Source organism: Lithobates pipiens, unplaced genomic scaffold (assembly GCF_037356315.1).
Source record: "Lithobates pipiens isolate NorthernLeopardFrog02 unplaced genomic scaffold, aLitPip1_a1.2 Scaffold_18, whole genome shotgun sequence".
Taxonomy (NCBI): Eukaryota; Metazoa; Chordata; class Amphibia; order Anura; family Ranidae; genus Lithobates; species Lithobates pipiens.
The window spans coordinates 366,237,585-366,250,411 of record NW_027507758.1 but is presented as its reverse complement, the minus strand read 5'-3'; the positions used below and the strand labels follow the sequence as shown (position 1 = coordinate 366,250,411).

Genomic DNA, 12,827 nt, shown 5'->3' with positions numbered 1-12,827 from the left:
AGAACTCATCTGGCGGAAAAAACAGCGCTGCATTAAACTGACTACATTAATGCTAGCCAAAGACGCAGAGGGGGCATGCTATCCCCAATGCAAAAAGTTATTTTTTAGCATCACAACTACAGCATTTTGCTAGATGGTCAGAAATAACAGACTCTGACCGTTTACAGGGTCTGTTATTATCCGTATTTGAAGGAGAATCAATAATATCTTTACTGGAAATGAGAAATCAACTACGTGATAAAAGCTTCTTAACGGGTAAATTATATGATAAAACATGTCAGGAAATGAAAAATATTACAAGAATTAAGGGTTATACGCTATATACTCTGTTATGGAATAACTCCAGTTATGGGGAATTAAATAAATTGGAAGGGTTTGATTTATGGAAGACTAAAGAGTTGAGGTATATAGCCCAATTATTTCATAATGTTGTGCTAAAAACCTTTACCCAATTAAGTAAGGAATATGAAATCCCAAATCAAAGATTTTTATTTTCATTGTCCAGCTTAGACATGCTATACAGGCGCAGGCCTGCTCTCTAGAAATGATACTTAATAAATCTACAATAATTTCACTGCTTTCTAAGGGGGAGGCAAAGAAAGGGTTAATATTGCAACTATATGGTGTGCTTATAATAAGCTCCAGGAAATGGTGGATATACCAGCAAGAACCCAATGGGAACAAGATTTGGGGATGTATCGGATGACCAATGGGAGTCTGCACTGTGTACAGTGCCCAGGGTCTCCATATTTTCTACACAAAAATGTACCCAACTTTTCATACTGCATAGGACTTATCATACACCAGAGAAGTTATTTAAATGGAATCGTAGAGATACCCCTTTATGTCCTAGTGTATTTGGGGTCCGGCCAACCTAATACAAATGTTATGGAGATGCCCTAAACTCCATAGATTTTGGCAGGGGGTTGTGTCTACTATTAATGGTAATTTTGGGATGGAGCTGCCATTGGAACCAGGTATATGTCTTCTGTTCTGAGTATGATAGAAGTAACTAGGATCCCTGAAAACACTCTTACATCAATAGTGAGGAGTGTTTCTGGCTCAAAAGCTTATAGCACGAAAATGGATGTCATCATATTCACCAACTCTAGCTGAATGGAAAATACAAATAAAGGAAACTACACTTAAAGAGGAATGTATATTTTTACATAGAGGTTGCCCAGGGAAATTTAAGAAAGTGTGGAAGAGGTGGCCTGAAATCCGGGACTGAAAGATGGATCGGGAGTAGATGGATAGACAATAATGATAATAATAGGAGATTATAGAGGAAGGGGCTTTGGGTCTGGGGTTTTTTTTTTTCATTTTTTTTATTGGCATAGTTTGTATCATTCTGAAATTGATGTTGTAACTACAATATTTACATGGGATGCTTGTGTGTTTTGTATTGTTTGAATATAAAATGATTAAAAGAAGTTCTGATTTAAAAAAGAAAACAAATTTGAGCAAATATTTGTAATCACATTTCATTTGGTAAAAAATATTTATTTACCCTTTGCTAAGTTTTATTCTGCAGTCGCTTGCCTGCATAGCCTCATTCAGTTTCCTCTTCCCCATAGTGGGGTGTGTGATTGTTTAACCAGTGGATGGGCGGGTGGATGGACAGACAGAGAATGATATCACACAGAGCAGGGAAGTATGTGTGTGCGTGGTGTTTCAGAACTGTGTTCCTTTTGCAATCCATGCTCTTACAGGCAACAGTTGCATAAAACAGGCTGGGACCAGCTAATGGTTCTCAGCTACTGTCACAGCCTTATTGCAGTTGTAGTGGGGGCGCAGTGATTAAACTGAACATGGGATACAGGCACACCATGCATGTATCTGCTTCTGTGCTTGGCAAAAGAAAAGTATGGGGCAGGCGGGATTATTAGGTACATCTACATGAAAACATCTACTTGGAAACACCAACACATAAATAAAAATGTAATTTTGAGTAACATACACTTTAAAATAACAACACAAAGGTAAGTGCTGGCCTTTATAAAGGGTTTTGCAGTTTCAAGTCGAGAATATCCTCACATCTATGCATTGTATATAATTATTGGCACTGGCTGCTGAAGGCTGCAGATGTGTTTAAATATAATATAATGTAAATCATTTCTACACAAATCATTTCAATCTTCAGCCAATCATACTACTGTCATTTCTTAGCAATAAGAGTACAGTTTTGCAATGTAAAATTATTGCAATGTATATAGTTTACCTGGACATTTTTTTTCTTTCTTAATTTTCACCTTACAGTCTTAATGCCAACAGAAACATTGTTTTAAAATACTTTTCCTTTCCAAGTTTGCCTATTTTGTTTCATTTGCCTCAATTAGTTAGTTAAAAACAAATTCATAATTTGATAGATATGATCATGTCTTACTCATTGTGCTGCTCTGTTCTTGGGCAGAAGCCACACTGTCCAGCGTACTTTCTCCCACCTCAAAACTTTTAGTACTCAGAATGTCAAAAATACATTCTTCATTTCCTTTGCATGTTTCATTTGCTCGGGTGATAAATGCACGGTCACTAGTCAGTAGCAACTGATCGTAAAACAGTGGCACAAAGCTGTTATTATTGTAGGTGTACCAGGATTCTCCTTCTGTCGTATTGTAATTAAAAATACTGCTTAAGGGAGTTGTTTTCCCTGCAAAGAAAAAACATATACATTTATAGATTTATACAAAGCAAAGGTATCTATAAGGTTTTATTTTGCATTGCACTAAAATTTTATAAATTGACACCAGTGTGGTATGTCTGGGCTGAATATCAGGTGTAAAGCTTCTGGCATAGTTTAGTTGTTAAAAAAGAACCCTAAATAACACTAGGTGATAATAGACATACATATAACAAATCTATATATGCAATGTAATGCATTTGCATGCACTGACTCTTATTACAGAGAGTTATTGAAAGTTTGTAAGTAGAAGAACGAGTCTGCGCAGTTTACTTGACAAGGAAGCAATACAGTGTTTACCAATGATTTTAAATATGCTTTACTACAGTCAAAAGCACAGTCTAGTATGAATGATCTCTTATGCCACGTACACACGACCAGACTTTCCGGCAGACTAGGTCCAACGGTCTTCCCGACGGACTTTCGGCGGAGTTCCAATGGACTTTCCGAATGAATGGACTTGGCTACACACAAGCACACCAAAGTCCGATGGATTTGAACGTGATGACGTACGGTCAAACTAGAATAAGGAAGTTCATAGCCAGTAGCCAATAACTGCCCTAACGTCGGTTTTCGTCCATCGGACTAGCATACAGACGAATGGATTTTTCGACAGGATTCAAGTCCGTCGGAAAGATTTGAAACATGTTTTAAATCTAAAGTCTGTCTGATTTTTAGACAGCAAAGGTCCAATGAAACCCACACACAATTGAGTTATCTGGCTGATTCGTTCCGTTGGACATTGCTGTCGAAAAGTCCAGTCATGTGTGCGTGGCATTATAGCCTAAAGTTGACAATATAATTTGCCTACCTATAAAAACATGACATTTTAATTAAATCAGGCAGATCTTTGTACTACATAAGTGTCTGTGAATCTAAACGTATGGGTGCAAACAGATTGTAACTAGGGATGGGTGAATGGTTCAGCCCCAGCATCAGTTTGGGAAGAACATTTGCCTTTAATTTCTATTTTAAACTGTATATATATATATATATATATATATATATATATATATATATATATATATATATATATATATATATATATATATATAGTTTATATGTATATATATTAAATAGTTTTAATAGGTGATTGTTTACAATCACTAAACATCTGAATTTAGAAGCTGATAGGCTACCATCCACAGCTGCACTAGATTTTGCACTCTCCAGCTCTAGTAAATCAACTCCATTGTATTACTGATAAGAGCGGCGTTATTTTTTGTCTTTTATATCTGTCTAGTTCTACGTTTTTTTTTTTCCACCAAACAGTATGTAAATGTATTGAACAGATACTTACATGTCATTCCAATTTCAAAAATAAGGGATTCATTGGGGAGCTTTATACCATCAAATTTCAGTTTTGTTCCATTAGAAGCCATCAGATCATCAGTTTTATCATCATTAAACACACCTAAAACGACATATCACCATTTAGTTTTTACTTTCACTGCTGGACCTGCTATTATGATTAATCAGTCTCCATAAAGGAAGAGGTGTACATTTTTATTTTGCAGTCAGCATTATAAAACATAACTCACCCAAAAGGCCATCTGTCTTGTTCTTGTAAGTAACGTCTAGCATTGTGGTAAAGCTCAAAGCTCCCACCTTAGCAGACACTGTGACTGAGATCCCACCATCAAAGGTAGCCATTATTTCATTTTTATCTGTCTTCTCCAGGGTCAATGTACCCAACTGCGTAGCATTATCTTTAAAAAAAAAGCAAATCATTGAAAATTAAACTATATCCACGTGACACAGCTAAAAAGATCACGTAATATATGTATAAGTTAATGGTTAATTAATTCAGTTTATTTTAAATTACTTTAAAGAGACTTACAGAAAGTGATTACAGATTACAGAAATCAAACCCATTAACATACTTTAGAACCATGTGACTAATAAATGTATATAAATCCTGTAGGTTTGGTTCAAGCAGGGTTCAAATGTGAACCCTATTGACGTCAATGGAGCCAAATCTGTCAAATCAAAAGTGCTCATTTTCTGGGCTAATAGGCAAAGAGTTGTAAGTTGGGGCAAGTTGGTGGTGTACACTGCCTTGGGGATCAATGAAAAAAAAACAAAAAACATTTGGATGGGAGCAATGATTTTTTTTTAAGTACTGACATTTATAGAGGAAAAATATGTTTTAAGTTGCTGCAAATGACAGCTCCCCGAGCTGTTATGAGCGATATACGGGAAGAGGCAGAGATAGTGGTGACATAGTTGTCATATGCTATTTCCCAAATTTGGCCTTGTGGCTACATGTAAGCAATGGTGTAACCCCTACAATCCCTGTCCATGTGCTTATGTGGCTGGGTATTTGCAGCCATGTAAGTAATTGAGTAGGTTGATGTCAGTGGTTGATAAGGATCCAGCACCCATTGCTTCCTTAGCAACCATTGAGAGCTAGAAGCTGTCTTGTGCATCCATGCAGAATGTCCTAAACTTACGTTGGGTCCAAACACTGAGCTCATTCCTATATTAACACACTATTTATTAATAAAAACTGAAGCTGTGTTACCTGGTAAGGTAAATGCGGTACCGTTAATCTTCACAATGGTTGTATTTTTGTCCTGCAGTAACCACTCCACCTAAAACAAATAACCAAAAACCATCAGTTATGCATTTTTTTTAGCTTTGGGCAGCACAAAAAGACTTGCACCATGTGGATTGTATGTTATTTCTGTTACCATATACAAGTACTATAAAGCAATGAAAAGTCTCCTATACCTGATACGTTAATCTTACCGTTGTTTGATTTTGAATCATTGCAGCCAGTCCAACAAAGTTAGTTGCTTGTGTGTCATTGCCAGCCAAGGCTGTGCGTCCTTGGAGTGTGAATATAAGTGTATTGTTCTCATTTCTAACATTGGCCAAGGTAAACTCCCCCAGTCCATTAAAAGTATATTGTACATCATCCAGTGTGTTGATGTGAGGGTCTCCAAACAGGAATCCTGAAAAAAATGAATAAATAGATAAACTCACAATATTAAGGGGTCTGTTTTAAAAGCATAAAAAGCTATTTTGTCAAATCTCCTAGTTTTTGCTCTTTTGAGTTTTGCGCTATTTACAAAGCCTTGTTTAGCAATATTCCACACTATTCTATTTTTACGTGTTTATAAATAAGGTAAAAAGGTGACATTAAACCCTGCAAATAAATACTTGATGCAGCGTTATACAACACTGCCTAGTGACAGGTTCACTTTAAAATATAAATATGCAGTTTGTTGTAATTCTCTACTCTAATTCTCTGTAACTCTACTACTACTCTACTAATGTGCTTAGGAGTGTTTTATTAATAGCTTACCAAATCTTGGTGGAACATATCCAGCACAGAAATCATAAGGTCTTCTTTGTCGGTATAAGGAACAGAGGTATGAAGAACCAGAGTATAAGCAACAGTTATTATAAGGATTCACTTCCTGTTCTGCAAGCACAAAAAGAAAACATGTAAAAAAATATAATACACCAATAGGAAAATCAGTCTATGCCAATTGTATGGATTTAGGTTAGTGTAAGATATATAAAAAAAATAGCACGTTATTTGAGAATTTAGAAAATCAGACGTAAAAGCACCTTCATTGAGTCCTACAAATGTTTATCTCAACCACTGCAAAAAGTAAAGTCTAGGTTAGGAGCAGGCAGCCCCCGGCATGTAGTGCCACAAGCGGCACACAAAGCCTTTGCTGGCATGCGACTCCCTCTCCATCAGCAGAGAAGCGTTAGTGAGACAGCTTCTGCCGCCCTAATGCATTCCAATCTCAGACTTTCCCACACTGCACCTGCACTGAGGGGAAGATACTGCACCCCCACACATTGTAAAAGATGGGAAACATTGTTTGGTTCTCTAACTTTTCTGTAGCAGCGATCGCCAGCTTTTATGATAGGGAAGAGATTGGGTGCAGTTCTGCTAGGGGGACGGTCCCTGTATCCAGGAGGAGGAGGACTGTAATTCCGTTACTGCTAAAGCCAATTACAGGCCTGCTAGCCCTGCCTCACCTACCATTTGGAGGAAGATGACTCACTTAGTTGCCACTGTAAAACACGGAAAGAACGGATTTCACTATGATTGAGAAAACCACAATCAGGTGACAATTTGTGGAACTACTGTTGATCTTGTGGAAACTTTGTTGAAATATATATTATATATATATATATATATATATATATATATATATATATATATATATATATATATATACAGAATATATACAGTACAGTATATATACAGTATATATAATTATGTGTGTGCGTATATGTGTCAGTTACTTCTGACCCCTCAGCTCTGCATCATTTCTTGACTTGAGCTCATCATTGTGCATGTAACGCATATCATGCTGTAGATGAGAAGATGGTACAGAGGTGGGGCATATGAGCAGGGGAGTTTCAGAGGTGGGACAGAAGAGCAGGAGGGTACAGTGGTGGGGCAGATGTACAGGGGGGTACAGTGGAGAAAGAGATGAGAAGGGGGTTCAGCGATGGGACAGAAGAGCAGGGGGTTCCGTGCTGGGCCAGATGAGAAGGGGTTACAGTGGTGGGACAGATGAGCAGGGGGTTTCAGCAAGGCCAGTGCTAGACTATTTTGCACCCAAGGCAAGGCCAGCTACTTGCGCCCCCCCAAAATAAAAAACAAACAAACACATTTTAGCACCAGAATTCCTGGTGAAGGGATGAGTCAGGTGGACAGGAGAGGGGGTGCAGCCAGGTGGGGGGAGGATGGAGCCTGGTGTACAGGAGAGGGGGATACAGCCAGGTGGAGAAAGGATGGAGCCAGGTAGAGAGGAGAGGGAGGTGAAGTCAGGTGGGGGAAGGATGGAGCCAGGTGGACAAGAGAGGGGGTGCAGCTGGGTGGGCAGAAGATGGGAGTGCAGCCAGGTGGAGGGATGGAGCCAGGTGGACAAGGAAGGAGGTGCAGCCAGGTAGAGGGAGGGAGCCAGGTGGACAGTAGAGGGAGTGCAGCCAGGTGGGGTTGAGGATGCAGCCAGGTGGACAGGAAAGGAGGGTATAGCCAGGTGGTGGGAGGATAGAGCCAGGTGGACAGAAGAGGGGGTGCAGCCAGGTGAAGGGATGGAGCCAGGTGGACAGTAGAGAGAGTACAGCCAGGTGGGGGGAGGATAGAGCCAGGTGGACAGAAGAAGGGGTGCAGCCAGGTGGAGGGAAGATGGAGCCAGATGGACAGGAGAGGGGGGTACAGCCAGGTGGAGGGATGGAGCCAGGTGGACATACTAGGAGGGTGCAGCCAGGCGGAAAGGAGAGGTAGTTCAGCCAGGTGCAGGGATGAAGTTAGATGGACAGAAGAGGGGGTTCAGCCAGGTGGAGGGAGGATGGAGCAAGGTGGAGAGGAGAGGGAGGTGCAGCCAGGTGGGGGAAAGATGGAGCCAGGCAGACAGGAGAAGGAGGTGCAGCCAGGTGGAGGGATGGAGCCAGGTGAACAGGAGATGGGAGTGCAACCAGTTTGACAAGGAAGGTGGTGCAGCCAGGTGGAGGGATTGAGCCAGGTGGACAGGAGAGGGGGTGCAGCCAGGTGGAGGGGTCACACACCAGTAAGAAGGTTTGGTCCTCCTATGGAAGCCTTCATCCCTAGCACTTCCCCCACCACCTGACAAGTTCTTACCTTGGGCAACTGGCACTTCTTTCCAGCTCCCTCCACATGTCAGGCAACAGGCAGCAGTTTGTGTCATTAGTCCCAAGATCAGGAGATGTCTGTAGGATCAAGGGTCTCCTACAGGTTGTGAGTCACTGCTAACACACAGGAGTCCTCCTCCAACTCCTCCCCATCAGATCAGCTGATCACTCGTTTCCACCCCTGGTCTCTGGCAGCCAGCTGTGGAGAGGCTGGGTGGGACGGGTTTCAGGAGCAGCTTTGCTTTGGGCTCCTCCAGGACAAGTGGCCCAGCGGTCTCAGCCCAGCATGTGTCCTATGGCCAGTCCGGGATCCATCCCGGCTGTCTCTGTCCACAATGCCGCCGACCTGCTCTTTCAGTGGTTGTACATCGCCCAGGGAGGGAGGGAGGCGGGTAGAGAGCTGACACAGCTGCTGGACATTGGCATGGTCACTCCGGGGGAGGGAGAATCTGCCTGCTCCTTCTTCTTCTCCCTGCCCAGCAACTCTGCATCAGCAGCCAGCCAGATGAGCTGCGGAAGCTGCCTCCTGCTACACTCCACACCAAATAGCAAGGAGGAACCGATCCTCTGGAGATCACGAACCGGCTGTGGCTGCTCACCTAGGCAGCAGTGCGCCCTAGGAGGCTGCCTAGTTTGCCTAGCAGGAGCGCCGGCCCCGGATTTCAGTGTTGGGGCAGATGAGAAGGGGGTTCAGAGGTGGGACAGATGAGCAGGGGGTTACAGAGGTGGGGCAGATGTGCAGTGGGGTACAGTGGTGAGGCAGAGGAGAAAGAAGTTACATTGGTGGGACAGATGAGCAGGGGGTACAGTGGTGAAACAGATTTGCATGGGGTACAGGGATCTGAGGTGCGAGGGTGCAGGAATTGGGGCTGATCTGAGGAGTGACAGTGCAGGATGTTAATTTGTCACTATTATCCAAGTAATTTACAGCATTTACTTTATAAAAAATCCTTTTTGTGATTGAGAGTGTGATGTTGAAATTTTTTTGTTATGAAATAGGTATGCTCAGTTTCTTTGAAAACATTTTTTGGCACATTGTGCTAAAAAGGTTGCCCACTCCTGGTCTAGGTAATGCATAATGTAGAAAAGAGTCATTTGTTAAGTACTTTTTTTTGTTTTTCTTTGTGATACTACAGTAGTTACAGTACCTTGGTATTGCTGTCTGATCATTTGCATCTGTGACAGGTAGTAGCTATAATACCAACTGTAGTAATAGTATGGGTTATACCACCGAAGCCAGCTGTTCTCATATGTCCAGGGAGTTGGTAAATATCTCTCTTTCTCCCCATAGGTCAAACTACCCCAGTAACTGTAGTAGCACCTTGTTCCTCCTCCAAACCAAGTTGGAAATGCAGTCTGAAAAGTGTAGGACTGACTATACCAATCTGAAAGGGGGAAACAACAAGTAGTGAATACCATAGGTACCACATTTATGTATTCATGTCTGAATAATAACATCACATATATCAGATAGACATTTGAAATAATTAAAGTTGACATAACAACAGCACCGTCTGAAAGTGTATGATTTGGAAATAATTCAGCTTGATACTACAAGTGTTTCTGAATAAAAAAAAACTTGGAGCTAAAAATCAGTGTGAACATTGGAGTTGGTCTGTGTATTATTTTCTGTACTAAAGCACTCTCTAAAATTGAACCCATTTTTCACCTGAAAACTTACCCCTAACACTCACCCTTGCAGCAAGTCATTAACACTTTATCTCAACTCCTCTGCAACCCTAAATGATAACATTATTAACACCTAGAGTGAGCTCTTAATACATAATTCTCCCTCAAAACATAACCCCTAAAAAAGAACACTGAAAGCATATCTATGGTCAAAATGTAAAATCCTATATTCATTTTCCACATTGTATTTCTATTATTTGTAGTCTACTCCTACAAATGTGAACAATCTTGAAGTCTGAAAACGATTCCCACACATTTACTTCCATGAACTCTGTGAAATGTATTCACTATACCCCGTAAGTAGGCACTGCCTGTGCCTACTTCTCAGCTACAGAGGTGCTCAGAGTAGGAATTTAAGGAAGCAGAAACAGTATAAGGATCACGGGCAGCAAAGTACCATGGGATATGTAGTCTTTAGAATTTGAAATTAAGCAGCAGAGAAGAATCTTTAAAGCATGCAGGGAATCCAGGAAGTTGTGGAAAGAGATGGCCTGCAGACAGGCAGCAATCACACCATGAAAGGATATTTTTCAAGTAAATTTATAACTATTAATTCAATTGTTAAAAATAACTCGTCTGTTTGTATTGTTAGTACAATGCTGATGTTAAATAAATGAAAAGGTATGCTATAACTAAAGTTTTAGTTGAACTTTCCCGCAATCCTAACATCTAATCCAACCCCTGTACTGAGCATATTTTCCTTATCCAGCTTCAGGAACCCAAGCACTGCTGATAACCAGTAGTCCCGCACATAGAAAACACGAAGCAGAGAAGAACCTGTGCTGACGTTATGTGATTTAATTTGTTTCTGCAGACAAATACATTCTGTGTAACATGCAAACAGTGCATGTCACATCATGAGCTTGGCCCATGACTGGGGGGTAGTGAGCCGATTTCAGAGCACTGTAATACCATATACAATAATGTTCTGATCAACATCTGGGCTGATGGCTAACTGGTTCTAACTACTTAAAACTGTTTGAGAAAAAGAAATTCCATGTTCAGTAAAGATTTTGGAAAGTTATAATGGAAAGCTGGTATCCCACTACACTAATGTATTCTCTATAGTGCAAAATGTAACAAATTATAAGGAGGTCCAGATGTGAAAAAGTGACACCTTTACTACAAATATATTGTAAACATCTGATGGGGAGGAGCACAGATGTAAATGACTGTGTCCAGCATAAAGTATCTAAATTTTATACCTATACCTCCCAACTTTCTGAGATGAGAATGAGGGACACCTATAAGAAAAATAATGCAGGCATAGGACACACCCCTTGTCATGCCCCCTTAAAGGAGAATTGTACAAAAAAACAGAGAGAGAGATGTACCGGACCACTGCTGTGAGTCGTGACCGCACTAAGTGTGAACCCAGCCTTAAACCTCAGTCATGGTGTGGAGCTGGATTTTAACAATCCTCCCCAAATCAAATTGAAAAGTGTTAGTTAACCATAGGTGCGCACAGCCTATTGCATTAGGGTGTGCACCCCAAAGCTCAAACACATATGTGTATGCATGTGTATATCTACTAACAGTGTCAGTAGAGCAATGGATGGTGTCAGTAGGGCAGAGATCGGTGTCAGTATGGGAGTGGACGGTGTCAATCATTTTAATTTTTATTATTTTATTTTATATTATTTTTGACAATTTAGTTTTTTTATTATTTCTTTTTAGGAGACCTGTTAGGGGGCTTTGTTGAAATATCAGGGATCTAAACAGGGGGGATTTTCCCCACATGGGGTGATTAGTGTGTGCGCACGCCTATGCAGTTAACTATTATTAACCTAAAGAACATTCCCTAATAACCTGGCATGTCTTACATGCAATTTGTTTATATGAGCAAAATATATTGGTTCATGCAATGGTTGATTGGATTTTTTTTCATCCTGAAATTAACCCCCTCCCTTCCACCATAATTGTTACATGGATTATTTTACAGCTTTTATGATCATTAGACGTTATGGAAGTAATATTTATTGAGGCAATAAAAGTTTATAGAGTGAGGTTATTTTTTTCCATGAACATGTTAAATCAAACAGAAGAGCAAAGTACAGGGGAAGTGCAATATGAGAAATACGAAGGACATAAATAAACGCAGGCTGAGAGACTTATGTGATGTCTCTGGCATAGGTCTCTCAGATCTAGGGTTTTCTGCTCTGACATAAATGTGCTCTGCACTCATTTCTAATATGATGGTGAAAAATAGACATAGACACAAAAAGACTGACCTGAGTATTTCTGAGGAATGCCATAGTACGGTAGAATATTTGCCTGTCTGTAGGAAGAATCAAATACGGCCTGCCAGTATGTACATGGGCATGGGCGTGAATAATACATCCAGTAAGGGAATTCATAAGAGTTAATGTCATTATAGTACCAGTTTAAACATTGCTTTCTGTAATTTGCTGTGTATCCTGAGTTATATTCCAGCCGATATGCCCAATAACCTTTTTTATCTGCAAAAAAACACAATTAAAACTTGCATTTATGTGAGATTATACAGTGTGTAGAATGCCTTAATTACCTAACTGTTTTGTAAGAGATACTTTATCAGTAAAATGTTTCAGGTGAAATATCAATGCACTTACTTGTGTTTTGTCCTATGTACTGATCTGGAGTGTACCTTTTCTGGATACTAACACCATAATTTGTTTGTGGGTCATTGTATGCTGGGAAATTGGCAGCAGCACTGTAATATGAAGATTCTCCGCTACAAATAAAACACAGTCATAGAAAACACAGTAAATATATAACATCGGTTACAGTTTTAAAGAGTAAAGGATCACTAAACGCAATAATAAAAATGCAATATTTTGCAGCTTATAGT

The 12,827-nt window shown here is 40.3% G+C and overlaps 1 protein-coding gene across 10 annotated transcripts in view; it reads right to left on the bottom strand.

Annotated features, from left to right (window-relative positions):
- Positions 1 to 12,827, bottom strand: part of LOC143988215 (uncharacterized) — a 191,110-nt gene that overhangs the window by 132,878 nt on the left and 45,405 nt on the right. For all 10 annotated transcript variants that reach the window (XM_077487602.1, XM_077487607.1, XM_077487608.1 and 7 more), the window contains exons 15-23: positions 12,589 to 12,710; positions 12,229 to 12,456; positions 9,457 to 9,693; positions 5,991 to 6,110; positions 5,432 to 5,637; positions 5,205 to 5,274; positions 4,222 to 4,389; positions 3,981 to 4,094; positions 2,387 to 2,650 (exon numbers count right to left, since the gene is read on the bottom strand). In XM_077487602.1, coding sequence (XP_077343728.1) covers positions 2,387 to 2,650; positions 3,981 to 4,094; positions 4,222 to 4,389; positions 5,205 to 5,274; positions 5,432 to 5,637; positions 5,991 to 6,110; positions 9,457 to 9,693; positions 12,229 to 12,456; positions 12,589 to 12,710 — 1,529 coding nt within the window. The remainder of the gene's footprint in view (positions 1 to 2,386; positions 2,651 to 3,980; positions 4,095 to 4,221; positions 4,390 to 5,204; positions 5,275 to 5,431; positions 5,638 to 5,990; positions 6,111 to 9,456; positions 9,694 to 12,228; positions 12,457 to 12,588; positions 12,711 to 12,827) is intronic.